Source organism: Schistosoma mansoni, chromosome 4, assembly GCF_000237925.1.
Source record: "Schistosoma mansoni strain Puerto Rico chromosome 4, complete genome".
In the NCBI taxonomy this organism is placed as follows: Eukaryota; Metazoa; Platyhelminthes; class Trematoda; order Strigeidida; family Schistosomatidae; genus Schistosoma; species Schistosoma mansoni.
The window spans coordinates 28,560,476-28,578,310 of NC_031498.1; the positions used below are offsets into that span (position 1 = coordinate 28,560,476).

The window sequence follows — 17,835 nt, forward strand, 5'->3', positions numbered from 1 at the left end:
GAGTCCCGCAATAGGACGAAACGGCCGTCCAGTGCTTTCAGGTTTTCCATAGTGGTCTGGCTTCTCTTGACTCATGATCTCAATTATTAAACTATAAATGTACCTAACCTAAAATAACGTGGTTAGTATTTGTGGTTATCAGTTATACTCTAAGAACAAATCATCATTCTTTAAATAGATGAATATCACTAAATTAGTGAATCAGTTTTAAACAAAGTAAAACCTGGGATTTATGTATATCGATTCAAATTATGCCACAGTATCACCTTAGCCAAAGGAAATCAATAAGATAATTCCCAGAGTAGTAGAAGTAGTAATAGCATCAGTTGTAATCATTTGAGAAGAAATAATAAATTGAGAGAAAAAAGAAGAATGAGATAATTTTGAAACTGAAGATCTACAGAAAGACAAAGAATGAATGATTCAGTGCCGTTGAAACCGACTCTAAGTTACATCCCTCAATGTCATCTATTATTTACTATAATCATCAAATGATACCATTCATTCAAAATGATCTTTGCTAGATATTAACAGTGCAAAACCTGGTACATATATGTATTAGACACACGTTGCCATACTTCATTTAAAAAATATAATATAATATCCATAAAAACCCCTTCTGATATTATTCAACATATGCTCACTAGTGACTGGCTTCAAGAGGTATTTCCTGGAGTTCTAATGAGAAGCAGTGACTAGTGGAGTTCAACCAGGTCTGTTGTGGGATAGTAACTCACTGAAGACAATGGTAGACGGTGGGGCAAATTCGTGAGTCGGTTGAAGTTAGATATTACCACTGTTGGATGCCGACCGACTCAGTGGTCTAGAAGTTAAGTGCTCTGGTGCGAGGCTGGTAGGTCCTGAGTTGGAATCTGGCGAGGCAGAATCATGGATGCGCACTGTTGAGGAGTCTCACAATAGGATGAAACAACCATTCAGTGTTTCCAGGTTTTCCATGTTGATCTAGCTTTAATCAACTCATGATCTTAACCATTAAAATATTCTAAATTTATTAATTATTGTATACCATTATTATTATTATCATCATCATAAACCTTAACTTCCAGTTAATAGTTTAAATAAAACTATATTGAATTCAATGATATACATGTTAAATTCATAGTTTCTATAATGCAAATTCTTTACAATAATATAGGATAGATGTTTATCAGTATATCATGTAATCCATTACGTCATATTGCATAATTCATACTTTCATTGTAATCATATATTATGTAATAACTAACAGAATGATGATTGAATGATTAAGCACGTATAACATTTGTTTTTAATAAATATTGATTTATATAATACTACTAATAATAATCAAATAAATGGTCATCCAATGCTCCCAGGTTTTCCATGATGGTCTAACTTCAATTGACTCATGATCTTAACTATATATAAATATATAAAATGAGATGAGATGATTTTGAATAGATTAATTTAATCTAGAAATAGTAATCATTATGACTTTGATATTAATCTGATGGTTTAATTGTTAGGAACCCGCTAATTGAGTTGTGAACACACTGTATTCGATTGGAATAGAGGGGTTGTAAATGTATGTTGTTGGTTAGTTGTATAGTATGATGAAACAACTAACCAGTGAAAACAAAAGTGGATAAAGGCGATCTACTTAAACATCTGGGCTACCTGTTACTGTTATCTACATATTTCAACAAGTTATCTAATTCTCTTTGTTTTATCACAAGGGGGTTTTGTGGAGATTCTAGTAATTTTATATAGTTAAGATCATGAGTCGATTGAAGCTAGACCACCATGGAAAACACGGAAGCACTGGACGGTCAACTCGTCCTATTGTGGGACTCCTCAGCAGTGCGCATCCACAATCCCGTCTGTTGTGAGATAGTAACTCACTGAAGACAATGGTGAATGGTTGCTCGATTTCGTGAATCGGTTGAAGTTATACATTAACATCGTTGGATGCCGGCCAGGTCAGTGGTCTAGTGGTTAAGCGTTCGCTTGCGAGATCGAGGGCTCCTGGGTTCGAATCTCGCGTAGGCGGGATCGTGGGTGCGCACTTTTGAGGAGTCCCACAATAGGACGAGTTTGCCGTCCAGTGCTTGGAGGTTTTCCATGGTGATCTAACTTCAGTTGGCTCATGATTTCAACTATATATAGAGAATACCAAATATATAACTTCACTTACAATTACCATATTATTGTATTTTATCTTTAATTCTATTCATTTAGATAACTTGTATTCCACAAGAATCCATAAATAGAAACCAATCACAAATTAATAATTTAACAATAACAGAATTAAATGGTCCAAGCATTCATTCCCAATTAACAATTAAACCACTTAATTCTTATGATAATAATAAAACCAATTACATGATCAATTCAACCTCATCATCATCATCTTCACCATCATTATCATTTAATAGACCGAAATCTTTATCTCCATCATTATCATTATCTTATGATGATACAAATCGTATTCTTTTCAATGATTTAGAATATGGTAAACAAACCATTGACAATAATAATAATAATACAAATAAATTAAATTTAATGATTTCCACTAGTAATGATAGTAACAATCATTGTGGTCATGAAGACGATGATCATGATCATGATGATAGTGATCCTAATGATGAAGATCATGAAAATGGAGAAGAAACAAATGGTTATAATCCAATTGAAATATCAGAAAAATCTTATTCACATTTAAATGTTTATAAACATTGTGATAAACAATGTGATCCTCCACCTCCTGCACCTCCTGTACCCCCTCCAGCTCCACTTCCTCATCCTCATCATCAACATCACCATTCAACTTTCTATTCACCTAATCATGAATCAACAGATATGATGCCATTAACAAAAAAATCTAGAATTAGTTCTTCAAATGAATTGAATTGTATAAGATTAGATAATGATTTAAATCAATCTAAATTACATCATATAGAAGATGATGATGATGATGATGATGATACAGTTATATTGACTACTACATCTCATCAATGTACATCATCTATAACAACATCATCTAAATCATTATTTCATTCTATAGAATTTGGTATTCATAATACACCTAAATCAAATGAAACTATTGATTTACAATATAATTCTGGATTTCGACCTCGTTTTCAATATCCTCATCAGTATCATTCGAATTATCAAAGTAATAATAACGATATTGATCAACATCAATCTTCTTATCATAATGATACTACATGTCAATCAACATCACCATTACATAATTATTTCTCTTCATTTACATTCAATCATTTACCATATTATTATCATCTTAATTCTAAACATTCTAATCAATATGATTTAAACAATGGACATGAACTATTAAATCATTCAATATTGAATGGGAATAATGGTGTTGATTATTTACATAAATCAAATATGAATACAAGTTCATCATCGAATAATAGTAATGGGTTAATGATTACCCACAGGAATCCATCACATATTACTACTACCACCACTACTAATAATACTAATAACAATAATAGTACTATTGCTACACCTACTGAAGAACAATTCATAAATAGTCGACATATGATACCTTCATTTCATTCATCTATAATTAATACAATGAATGAAAATAATAATCCTATAACATTTCCTTCTGTAATACCGAATTTATCATCAAATCAAACTAATCCATTAACAATATCATCATCGTATACAAGAAATGTAAATGAATGTAGAGATAATATATCTAAGTTAAGTAATATAAATTGGACATCAAATAATACATCATCTCATCCTTATAGAGGGCAAATAGGGTAAGTTATTATTAATGTTATTATTGTTACTATTATTATTAGGAGTCAGTGACCGAGTGGATAATGCGATGGCGTTTGAAGCGAAAGGTACTGGGTTCTAGTCACAGAGTGAACATCAATTCTGAGATGCAGGTACATATAGCTGACGAGTCCCAAATAGGACGAAACGCGCGTCAAACTGAATTCCACTGCTAGCCACTATCCATCTTTGCTTACAATTTGGGGGTTATGTTTTGAATTTCTAACTACTAAATTCCATGTTCTTGAGTATTAGTACCAACTAGATTAAAAGACCACAGGTATCTATGATTCATATTGATTATTTTTCCACAATTAATAAAGCGCATTGCCTATTTATGATGAATACATGCATTCAGTAAGATAAGACTGAATCCCAACCAAGTAACTGAACCACATTCAACATGTCTCTAGTGATAAAGACAATTTCTCAAACTTTGAGTTGTTTTTCTAGCCCCTCTCCTCGAAGGTGGAAAATAACCAGCATGTATCAATGGCTAACTAAATTTTGAGGAAATAGCACATTTGTGAGCTTGGTTAAGGCCTGTTTGAGTTGTTCTTTCTTTCCTTGTTCCCATTAAGTATGACTTTATCTCATACACCTTTATTTGCTTCCAAACTTAGTTTAAAAACCCCAGGAAATCTTGGTCACCAAGTCAGGATAGGATGGGTTATACCAAAAGGTCATTGAATTGTCTACCTTTGTACGTAATGATATGTAAGTATAGTAGTTGTATGATTGTAGCTAGCATCACTGTAGATTTAGGAGATTAAATGAACAATATTTGTATAGTTGTTGGATAGCTTATAGGTTATTCAATAGATTTATCAATGAACTTTACATTATGTTTTCAAAACCAAGTTGATTTTATGAAATTATTAGTAGGTATTTGAATTACCCCATGGTTGATATTAGGAAGTAAGTTTTGATCAGTCTTTAGTTAACATATATGCATCATATTTGAAAATAGCTATTTCTGTCACAAGTTTTATGAAATGAATTGACTACGACTGGAAGTGACATCTACAAGAGGCATGCCGTCCTACTTAGGAACATTATGCCCATTACGCAAGTTAATTGTCATCTTAACACAATTACTTTATTATTATTGTCAGCTTTATTCAGTATTATATTTTTGGTATAATATAGAATTCTCAGCACAATGTGTTTCAACAAGTTTCCATTTCTTACTTCTTCATCGATCTTGTTGACAAATATTGAGTGATCACCAGATAAATGTTAGCAGCCCAGTAAATCGACATCCAAATAATAAACATTCTTTTCACTACATATTGTCAGCAACGACGATATCTATGATTGAGTCTTTCGTAACTTGTACAACGATAGGTTGTACACTTTTCAGAAACATACCTGAATAGTTTGTGCGATTAATAGACATAATGATGTACTAAAACAAATAGAAATAGATAACTTGTTGAAATGTCTAGATGTTAGGAATAGGTAGCTCAGATGTTCAAGCAGGCCTCCATATGGACAGCGGATGAGTGTTTATAACAAAAGGCATCAACTTCGTGGATCAGTTGAAGTTAGACATTAACACAGTTGGATGCCGAAAGACTCAGTGGTCTAGAGGTTAAGTGCTCTGGCGCGAGACTGGTAGGTCCTGGGTTTGGATCTCTCTCGTGAGGGGGGATCGTGGATGCGCACTGTTGAGGAGTCCCATAATAGGATGAGTTGGCCGTCCAGTGCTCCTAGGTTTTCGATGGTGGTCTAGCTTCAATAGACTCATGATTTCAACTCTGAAAAGGCACTAAGTTCAAGTTTCAATATCAATATCAACACTACGGTCCATGCATACTTAACTGATAAGTCTCAAATATAACGAAATGCTTGCTTTACATCTCAATGTTAACTATAATCCATTTTTCTACAGAATAAGATAATACATATTCTTTTTTGTAACAAAATAATCTAGGCCATTTGATGCAACTGAAAAACTCATTGTTTCGATGTAAACGTTTTTTTTTTTTATAAAAAAAGGATTAAGTATATCAGATCAACCTGAAATATCATGTTAAAGAAGTTTACATCACCGCATATATATAGAGAGAGAGGGGGGGAGGGAGAAGGAGAGAGAGGGAGGGAGATTCAATAAATATAGTATCTAGGATGTCAACAAGCAAAGCAAAGCAAAGAGAACATTTATTGACAGGATAATTTTATAAATTCTATTATTAGTGAAAATAAACAAATCACAAATATATATCTTAGTTAATCTATGTCTTATACAATGACTAAATCAATATATCATGCCTATTTATTTACATCTCAAGATATCTATATGTATATATGCTTAGGTTTCTGTCATACAATAGAGAACTATTCTTACAAGGAATTTTTTTTAATTTTTCAATATTTCCTATCTGATAAATAAGACCCCCCCTCCCCCCCATACACATACTCATAGATACTTACATATCCTAATAGCAATAAGTTTCCAAAAGATAATGTTTATGAAAGATTAGAATGTTTTTTGTTTTGTTTTGTTTGTTTGTTATTGAAGGGATGTACCGGAAATAGATTGAATACAAATGTTATATTGTATTGCCTTATTCAGTAAGTAAATTAAGGTTAACTTGAAGTTGGGAAGAAGTTATTATTATTATTATTATCATTACTATTATTATTATTTTGTGAGGATTTAATGACAGATAAAGGAAGTCATTTAGTAGTAGTAGTAGTGTGGTATTTGCTGCTGATGTCGACAAATGTTAGTAGTATGTATCATCAATAGAAAGTAGAATGCCTGAAGGCAGAAGGTTGAGTAAATCGAAAAGAACAAGAACGAGAACAGAGGGTGATTGGTATGGAAACGAAGGAAAAACAAAGTCTAAGATAAATGATATATATTTTACAAATGAAGTATTTACTGTGTGGTTCTTAGATTTTACTAAGATATTCTATAATGTTGTATTGAAATGTATTTGATGGTCCCCCACTCGTGTCCTCGTTCACTTACTTACTTACTTACTTACTTATGCCTGTTACTCCCAATCGAGCATAGGCAGCCGACCAGCATTCTCTAATCCACTCTGTCCTGGGCCTTCCTTTCTAGTTCTATCAAAATTTTGTTTATTTTTCATATATCTGTCTCCATTTCTCGGCGTAATGTGTTCTTTGATATTCGTCTTCTCATTTGGCTTTGAGGATTCCATGTGACGGCTTTTCTTGCGACGCAGTTGGGTGCTTTCTTCAGTGTGTGTTCTATCCACTTCCAGCGCTTCTTCCCGATTTCTTCCTCCTCTGGATAGAATCTGGTTTGTTCTCTCCCATAGTAGGTTGTTGTTGATAGTGTCTGGTCAACGGATCCGAAGTATTTTGCGTAGACAACTGTTAATAAACATCTATATCTTCTGGATGATAGCTTTCGTAGTTCTCCAGGTTTCCACCTCATACAGTAGAACTGTCTTGACATTTGTATTGAAAATTCTGATCTTCGTGTTGGTTGATAATTTTTTTGAGTTCCAGATGTTCTTCAGTTGTAAATATGCTGCTCTTGCTTTGCCGATTCGCGCCCTCACATCTGCATGAGATCCACCGTGTTCATCAATGGTGCTGCCCAGATATATAAAGATTTTTGCATCCTCTAAAGCTTCTCCGTCAAGTGTAATTCGATTAATGCATGTTGTGTTGTATCGGAGAGTCTTGCTTTTCCCTTTGTTTATATTGAGACCTACTGTTCTCGTTCACTACAGTGGTAATATTCATAGTATAGTTCATGTTAGTCTTTAAAAATACATATATCTTATTATAGTCTACAAGGTTAATATAATATAAAAGACACGTAGTAGTTATGATAAGATTTTTTAAAAGGTCATAGTTTATCACTTTAAATACATTCATAATTATCACAGTAATGTTAAAATGAGAGTTAATGAGAAATGACAACTGAGTAAATTTGGCTAACCAAAATGATGTATAAAATAATCAATTTTTGTTAAATAAGATATACAGTCGAATATAGTACTTTAGAAAAGATGAGTGCTCACGCGCGAGACTGATAAGTCCTGGGTTCCAATCTCGCGAGGTGGGATCGTGGATGCGCACTGCTGAGGGGTTCCATAAGAGGACGAAACGGCCGTCCAGTGCTTTCAGGTTTTCCATGGTGGTCTAGCTTCAATTGACTTATGATCTCAACTATATAAAAGATGAATAAATCAATTAGAAGGAATCTTTAAATCTAAGAGTAAGAATAAAAGATTTAGTTTTCTATAACTCTGAAGAATTCAAACACTAAGAGAAAAGGACTGATAAGAATATTGTTTATCTTCATGACTGTCAATAATCAGTTTTTGTTATTAAGAGTTCATTCAATGAGAATTGCTTCAGTATAGGATTGTTATAAGTTTTTGTATATTTTGATATATGGCTCATTTAATTGAATAAGTTACTGGTTATCTGAACTCATTAGCTCGATGGATAACGAGTGGCGTGATTGAGACGAGAGGTAATGGATTTGAGTTTCATTGTATATATTAACACTGGGGTTCAGGTACATCCAGATGCTGATTCTCAAATGGAATGAAACTAGTATGCTAAATTCCACTGCTAACCACCATATATCCTTGCTTAAAATCCTTGTGACTTAATGGCGATATACAGTCGATCCTAATAGGATGCCCATGTACCAAAAACAGACTGATTAATTACATTACTCAACATCAATGGAAAAATTCAAACAATCACTATAAATGAATTACATTTTAATTGTTGCACCAGCTTTTCTAAATTTAAGAACTAACTAGTCACTTTCCATCGTGGGTTTAATAGTAGCTGGATCAATAATCTTTAACTGATGCTCGAGTATGTGATCTTCATAAGAAACTATGATTACATACTGCCGAGGATTTCTAAAACAGAATGGAAATATTTGTTCAATGTTCCTTGATTTTCCATAGTTCTACAGCCGGTGTCATTTTTTCTGATGAAATCTATCTAATATTTAGGCATATATGTTCAAAAGAAGATCGTTTCGTGATAATAATTAAAACAATCACATATAGATATGGTTCAACATTTTATTTAGTCGAATTACCAGTACAGTTAGTGGTTTCATATGTAAGTGTTATTCTTTACGGATCGGCATCACTTTTAGTACCAATAAAAATCAAAAAGCAATAAAAAGCTGTTTGATCTTAGTGTGAAACTCCTCAACGGTACTGAAAATCAAACTCAAGACCTGCATGTATCCTAGCGAGAAATTAGTTATCAGACCAATGGGTTGTGATCAAATGATACACAGCTCCAGCTCAATCGTTTACACGTAAGACTTTCACCATGAGACGTGAATGGTGGGCTTTGGATCTATAGTGTGATCTTGAGTCTTAATTTTGGGTAAATTAGCTATCCAATATAACCAGGTTTTCAGTATTATCCCAACTGAGGCAGGTTCTTGATGAATACCATTTGCATATTAGATGAATCTCCATAAAGCAATCACATCGAGGGGTAAAGGACAGGAGAAACGACTTAAGGATTTTTGTAGGCAAATTAAAGTTTCTCAGTATTCCAAATAAAAATACTAACTGGAGAATTATGAGTAAAGATCAATGATGGCTAGCAGTGGGATCCAGGACGCGCGTTTCGTCCTATTCGGGACTCTTCAACAGGATGTACCTGCATCTCAGAGTTGGTATCCACTCTGAGACTGGAATCCAGTACCGTTCGCTTCAAACGCCATTACGTTATCCACTTAGCTACTAAAATCCTGATAGTCAATAGCTTGTGCAATGGGGTTAAGTTTAAATTCATTTGGTATTGTTTGTTTGAATCTTCCTGGATTCTATTGCTAGCCACCATCTATATTTGCTTATAATCCTTGTGACTTAAGTCAATATCGAGTCAATCCGTACAGGATGCATATTTGCTAGTAAGCAACTGATCAATTGCAGTCCTAAACACTAATGGGAAGATTCATACTAAAATATTCTTTAGGTTTCTATGTAACAAACGATTCATTTTTACCAGGTATATTCTGATTAACTGACAATTGGCTTTCCTTTTTCATGGTCATTTTAAGAGTCACTAAAGGTTTACAATTTACTATGCTCACTTTATAGGTTACTTAATGTCAACAAGGATTTACGTTTTAAAGTATTAGATGTTAGCAACTAGTGCCAAGTAGATTATTTTCCAGAAGTTTACAGGAAATAAATGTCATATTTCTACAGAATAAGATAATTGATAATCTTTTCTGTCATAAAAAAATGAAAAACATATTGTTCCTATGATTTGTAAACTTCATTTTTGAATGTTCACTTTGTATTGACAACAGAGAAAAAGAATGACAACATTGATAGACTTAAGGTTCTGGTTAGTCTTTAGATACTGATATCTACTTGGGATTTTAGAGGATTTTACAATTACTGTTTTAAAAGATTTGGGTTATTTATTAGGATTTCCTATATCAGGACTCAGTAGCTAAGTAGATAATGTGATGGCGTTTCAAGCGAATGGTACTGGATTTTAGTCCTAGAGTGAACATCAACTCTAAGATACAGGTACATCCAGCTGAAGAGTCCCAAAAAAGGACGAAACACGCATCCTAGATTCCATTGTTAGTCAATATCCATCTTTGCTTATAATGATTTAGAAAATTTGTTTAGCAAGTATTGAGGTAACATTTTCTCTACAAATTTACTGTAAAATAAAAAAGAAATAAAGGTAGTGTTTAGATTAAAGAACTTTTATCAGAAGGGGGTTTTTGTGGAGACTTAGTATATTTCATAGTTGAAAGCGTGAGTCAATTGAAGCTAGACTACCATGGAAAACCTTTAAGCACTGGACGGTCAACTCGTCCTATTGTGGGACTCCTCAGCAGTGCCATCCGCGATCCCGCCTCATGAAATTCGAACCCAGGACCTACCAGTCTCGCGTCAGAGCACTTAACCGATAGACCATTGAGCCGGCATCCATGGTTTTAATGTCTAACTTCAACCAATCCACGAAGTTTAGCAAACGTTCACCAATTGTCTTTAATGAGTTGATATCTCACAACAGACTTGGTTGAACTACACTGGTTACTGCTTCTCACTAGAACTCCTAGAATTTACCTCGTGGATGCGCACTGCTGAGGAATCCAATAATAGGACGAAACAGCTGTCCAGTGCTTCCAGGTTTTCTATGGGGGTCTAGCTTTAATTGAATCACGCTTTCAACTATGAAAAACTTTTGTTAAGTTTGTTAAACATTCTATGACTTCAGAATGTTATCCTAGTAATATATCTTAGTTATTTAATATAAACACCATAGTTCATTGAAGTTCTGTTGAAATGAGTGACGTTTCATGTAATGAAATCACTTTATGAACTCTTCAGAACTAAGTATGTTTCCTGAAGTAAAAATATAAGCTTGTAGATAACGTTAATAAATAAAAATATTCATTCATTAGTTAAAACACAATATTAACAGTTGAATTCATGAGTCGATCTAAGCTAGATCACTACTGAAAACTTGGAAAAACGGAACGGCCATTTCGTCCTAGTGTAAGACTCCTCAGCAGTGCACATCCACGATCCTGCCGATGGGACTCGAACTCAGAACATAATATGTTAAATACCACTTTATATATATTATAGAGTTGAGATCCTGAGTCACTTGATGATTGACAAGCGTGGATTACCTGATTGCACTGGACAACCGTTTCGTCCTATTGTAGGAGTTCTCAGCAGTGCGCATCCACGATCCCACCTCACGAGCGAGATTCGAACCCAGGACTTACCAGTCTCGCGTCAGAGCACTTAACCGATAGACCACTGAGCCGTTCGGCATCCAACAGTGTTCATGTCTAACTTCAACCAATTCACGAAATTGAACAACCGTTCACCAATTGTCATCAGTGAGTTGATATCTCCCAACAGACCTGGTTGAACTCCACCGGTGAGGAGTCTCATAATAGGATGAAACTGCCGTCCAGTGCTACCAGGTTTTCGATGGTGGTCTAGCTTCAATTGATTCATGATCTCAACCCTATAGAAATACTAAAATCTCCACCAAACCCCTTCTGATAACTTTATATATGTATATAATGAATATCAGCCGGTAGTTTTAATATTTTTTTAAAATATTCACCGTGATTTTTTAGATATTCAAATGAATTTGCTAATACAACAAGACGAAGAAATGCTACAAAAGAAAGTACAACAACATTAAAAGCATGGTTACAAGAACATATTAAAAATCCTTATCCAACTAAAGGAGAAAAAATTATGTTAGCTATTATAACTAAAATGACTTTAACACAAGTATCTACATGGTTTGCTAATGCAAGAAGACGTTTAAAAAAAGAAAATAAAATGACATGGACACCTAAACATAGAGGTGAAGAACAAAATGATGATGACGATGATGACGATGATGATGATGCTGATGATGATGACGATGAGGATAGAGAGGTGGATGATGGTGACAATGATATAGATAATGATGAAGGACATCGTAGTGAAGGATGTAGAATAACAAATCATCAATCTATTTATAACGATAATGATAATGGTCATGATGGTGATATTGACGATGAAATGACTGGTTCAGAAGAAGATTTAAATCTTACAAAACTACCATTCAATCAATCAAGAAATCATGCCACATTAAAAGATTCTACCAATCATAATTATTATCGAAATTATTCATTAAATAAAAATGGGAAATTAAACAAATTCATAATGAAATCAGATTCACTTAAACCTTCTTATCATAAAAACAATGAATTATATATAGAGAATGAATTAATACATAAAAGAAAACAAGAACCATTCCATAACTATACATTCATTCCACCACCACCATCGTCATCATCATCTTCAACATTAACATCATCATCATCATTTCCATCTTCATCTTCTTCGAATTCAACATTTCTTCATCATATTCAACCATTTGATTTCTTCTTAAATGATCAATATGATAAAATGAATTCTACATTGAATTCATTGAATACATTCAATAAACAACATCATCATCATAATTTACAACCAACAACATCATCACCATCATCATCTTCAACATCAACACAATTAAATCATTCAATTGTAAATCATTTAAATGAATATCAAGATAAAGCAGAATCGAAATTAGTGAATTCATCTGAATGTAATTTATCAAGTAAGTTAAGTGTAAATTTTCTTTTTATTGAATAATATAAAGATTTAAATTATTTATTATCGGTTTGGGGTGTGTACTACTGATATCGACAGATATAAGTAGTATGTATCATTAATCGAAAGTGAAATGTTTAAAAGGTAAAATGAGAACAGGGAATGATTGATATAGAAATGAAAGAACAATGAAGTCTAAGACGATTGATTGATTTTTTACAAATGAAGTATTTACTGTATATGGTTGTTAGATTTTACTAAGGTGTTACGTAATTTTGTGTTCAAATACTTTTGATTGTCCCTGCTGGTGTTCTCGTTCACTGAAGTTAGAAAATATGAACTATTGAATATAAACGTAATATTTTAATATCTAAAAACTTGGAACAAGACTTGAAATCTCTGGATTCGAAGATTATTGGTGTTTTAGATGCTTAACACTATAGATTTTTATACTAGAAGAAAACACTAATCCAACGTTCTATGGTAATCTATAGTGCCTCTACTGATATCGATTTTTGAGAAATATTACTTAATTACTTACTTACGCCTGTTACCCCTCGTCGAGGAGCATAGGCCAAACACCAGCATTCTCCATCAAACTCTGTCCTCAGCCTTCATTTCTAGTTCTTTCCAGTTGTTATTCATCCTTTTCATATCTGCTCCAATCTCCCGGCGTAATGTGATCTTTGGCCTTCCACTTTTCCGCTTCCCTTCACCATTCCAAGTTAGGGATTGCCTTGTAATGTACATTGGTGATTTCCTCAATGTATATTCTATCCACTTTCAACGTCTTTTCCTAATTTCCTCTTCAACTGGAAGCTGGTTTGTCCTCTCCCATAAAATGCTGTTGCTGATGGTATCCGGTCAGTGAATGTTGAGTATTTTGCGTAGACAGCTGTTTATAAATACTTGTACCTTCTTTACGATGGATGTAGTAGTTCTCCATGTTTCAGCTTCATACAGTAGAACTGACTGTCTTGACGATCGTATTGAAGATTCTGACTTTGAAATTAGTTGACAGTTGTTTTGAGTTCCATATGTTGTTCAATTGTAGGAATGCGGCCCTTGCTTTGCAAATCCTCACCTTTACCTAGATTTAACTCATTACCAATTAGAAATAGATATATATTTGAAAGCAATATTAATAACAAACTGATGTCAAGTGAATAGTCGTTGAAGTTCAAGGAACACTGAATAGATAATTTGTTTTAGTTTCGGACTATCGAGTTGTGTATACCCATTATTTTGTTCTATATTGAAGTCAAGACATTCGGCTCTCAAGGAAGACTATATGTATCTATATAATATTGAGACATCATCCGATCTAGTTTACGTTTCTAATTCTAATCAATTTGTGAAATAGTAGAAGATAAAACTTTTGTGAATATGGAAATTAAAAAAAGGATTTTAAATCCAACTCGTCAAAATTTTTATTTGACAACTAATGAAAATCATTTTACTGAAAGCAACAAACTTTAGTTAATACGAATGGTCAGAACTAGATGGGATGGGATAAATATTCGGTCCTACTATTGAGCTCTACTACTCCCCTACCCCGAGATTGAACTCAAGACCTTCAAGTGTTGTTTAAAATGGATTACCAATGAAAAATATTGTTAATTCTAGTATGATATTCCTCTAATCAGTTGACAAGGAAAGAATTTTGAGTACTACTCACTACTGTTATTTAACATCGATTAAAGAACTTTTATAAAGAGTTTTACTAATATTTTTTTTCTCTTTCGATATTTCGTATAATGTCTCTCAGAGAACATCTTTGAAACAATTTTTAGATCAAAGCCACAAACATTATCAATTGTAATATAAAAAAATTACTAAAATCTCCACAAAACCCCCTTCTGATAATGATCATATGCTCACTAGTGACTGGCTCTATGAGGTATTTCCTGCAGTTCTAGTGAGAACCAGTAACCAGTGGAGTTCAACCAGGTCTGTTGTGAGATAGGAACTCACTGAAGATAATAGTGGATGTGTCACTTAATTTCGTGAATCGGTTGAAGTTAGACATTAACACCATGGGATGTCGGCCAGCTCAGTGGTCTAGAGGTTAAGCGTTCGCGAGCGAGACTGATATGTCCTGGGTTCGAATCTCGCGAAACGGGATCGTGGATACACACTGCTGAGGAGTCCCACAATAGGACTAGTTGACCATCCAGTGGTTCCAGGTTTTCCATGGTGGTCTAGCTTCAATTGATTCATGATCTCAACTATATAATGAATAATTCATTTATAATGAAAGTAATCTGAATCATTCAAACTTAGCTTTTCATTGGATATTATCTTCTTAAAACAATGACTTGATATATTGACTATAATTACATGTTGATTATATTTTCAGATAGTGACCAAGAAGAAAATCTAGGATAATTGTACTTTTTTATTATTTGAAATAGATTATTACTAGGATCGAGTGTATTGTGGTCTACTTATATCCTCATAAGTAGTGTATGAGGATAGTCCGACATAGAATATATTTTGGCAGAAGCCCTATAAGGAAAGAATTGAAATGAAGCGTAATTGGTAGAAAAATGCATGAACAATGGAATTAGAGAAGATGAACTGATATTTACAGAAGGGACAGTGAAGATTGAGATCATTGATTGTTATTTTACAAATTAATTATTTGCTGTATGATTATCAGATCTCAGTGAAATAGTCTGTAATTTGTGCCTAAATACATTCGATTGTCCCCCACCCGTGTTCTTGTTCACAACACGAGTACTAAAGTGAACATTAGTATGCACATTTGTAGAGAATGATGAGTCTCGAATGGGACAGTGAGTCTATCCCATCTTTTAGTACTATCCAATATCTAAAAATATATAGTTTGGTTACATTTTTACCCAAGAATAGTTCCTTAAGCATTTAAATCATGTACTTGAATCCTGGATATTCTATAATGCAAATGAAGACTTAATATTAGTAGATTGTGAGTAATTTATGTTAATTTCTTTCTTCACAGATTGGACAGATACAATACCAACATCATTATCAATCAATAAATATGATTCAATACCATTTGGACAACAATCTTATCAAAATCTCTCATTTCCATATTATATGCAAGAAAATTTACATGTTTCACCATATATTCATGGATTAGATACATCCAATAAAGTATATTCATCATTTAATCCAATAATATCAAGTACCAATCTTCTAAATTCTAACAAAACAAATTTGAAATCGAATCATTTATCAACTGATATCCCATTATTATCACCATCCACATCTTCATCACCGCCATCAACATGTTCACCTTTATCATCATTATCTTTAATAACTGCAACGACTACAACAGTAACAACTACAACGAATTCAATATATACAAATTTTCCTAATACAATGCATTTATTAACCTCGAAATCATTTCCCCTTAGTAACAATAATCATTCACAATTAATTAATCCTATGAATACTATTCATAATCATGATAGAATATCATTTACCAATCTATTTAATCCTAAAGATTTATTATCATCTAAAATGAATAGTATTCATGATAATTATGGAACTAATATTGATTCAATGACAGATAATAATAATTATCAACAACAAAGATTGCCATTTCTATCAGAAATCAATAATCATAATAATAGTACAACATCCATAACAATACCATCTACTATGACAATGTCAACAATCAATTCATTATGGTCATCACAATTAAAACAATTAACACGTTTAGATGATGGGGGACTAGATAACAGTTCAGATCAAATAGTAAGTAGTGGTGGTAGTAGTAGTAATAGTGTTACTCCATTTCAGCAGTTCATTAATTCTTCATTATCAATGCAATTCACTACAACTGATAATAATAACAATAACAATAATAATTATACTACTACTAATAATAACCTCAATAGTATTTCATCAAGATTACAATCGAATGAAACTATTACTACTACTAGTAGTACGACGGATACTACTAACATTACTGATAATCATATTAGTAATATATCAAATCGACAATTTACTCATGATGATCTACATACATTATCATCTACATTATGGTCAAATGAACGATTCAATAATAATACTTATAATACAGAATTAAATCATAATACATTTTATCAACCAATTTATAATTCAATGTATACTATGCCAACAAGATAAATATATTTCATAATATTAATAATCAGTATAACTTATTAATACCTCTATTAATATCTAATCATTACTATTACTATTACTAATACTAATACTACCACTACCAGTACTACGAATACTACCACGGATACTACTACCAATACTACTATTACTACTACTACTACTACTACTACTACTACGAATACCACTACTACTATTACTACTACTACTACTGCTACTACTACTACTACTACTACGAATACCACTACTACTATTACTACTACTACTACTGCTACTACTACTACTACTACTATCACCACTACCAATACTACTACTATTACTAATAATAGTAATAATGATAATAATAGCAATCGTGATATAACCATAATACTATGTAGACGAAACAAAACAAAACCATGATACATTAATCAATAAATGATCAACTTTTCTTCTAAAAAATAACAATAGTCACTGCACATTTAATGGTTCTTCTTTCAATTCTGTTTTTGGTTTTTTTTCTTTTTGCTAAATGTATCTTCATTTTATTCCATTTTTCTTTGTTTGGTTTTATTGAATTTGTTTTGTTTTCGTTTTTAATAAATTAAAATATAATCAATAAATCAATCAATCAATAAATAAATAAATCGATCGATCAATCAATAATTATTAAAATTTATTTAATCAATAAAATGAATATTGATTATTATGATTAATTTTATTTCTTGTACATAAAATATTTTAACAAGGATTATTAGAAAGAAAAAAAAAGAAGAAAATAATAAAAATAATTCTCAGATAAATTATTGATTTTTTTGAT

General features: G+C 32.6%; 1 protein-coding gene across 1 annotated transcript; it reads left to right on the forward strand.

Moving 5' to 3' along the window:
* Positions 1 to 1,562: 1,562 nt before the first annotated feature.
* Positions 1,563 to 17,045, forward strand: Smp_149230 (iroquois homeobox family transcription factor; the record flags this gene model as incomplete). Its single annotated transcript, XM_018797406.1, has 9 exons — positions 1,563 to 1,575; positions 2,648 to 2,890; positions 2,969 to 3,422; positions 3,537 to 3,773; positions 11,897 to 12,132; positions 12,868 to 12,915; positions 15,892 to 16,077; positions 16,231 to 16,638; positions 16,981 to 17,045. The coding sequence occupies 9 exons, from the start codon at positions 1,563 to 1,565 to the stop codon at positions 17,043 to 17,045; spliced, it is 1,890 nt and encodes a 629-aa protein (XP_018652451.1).
* Positions 17,046 to 17,835: the final 790 nt, after the last annotated feature.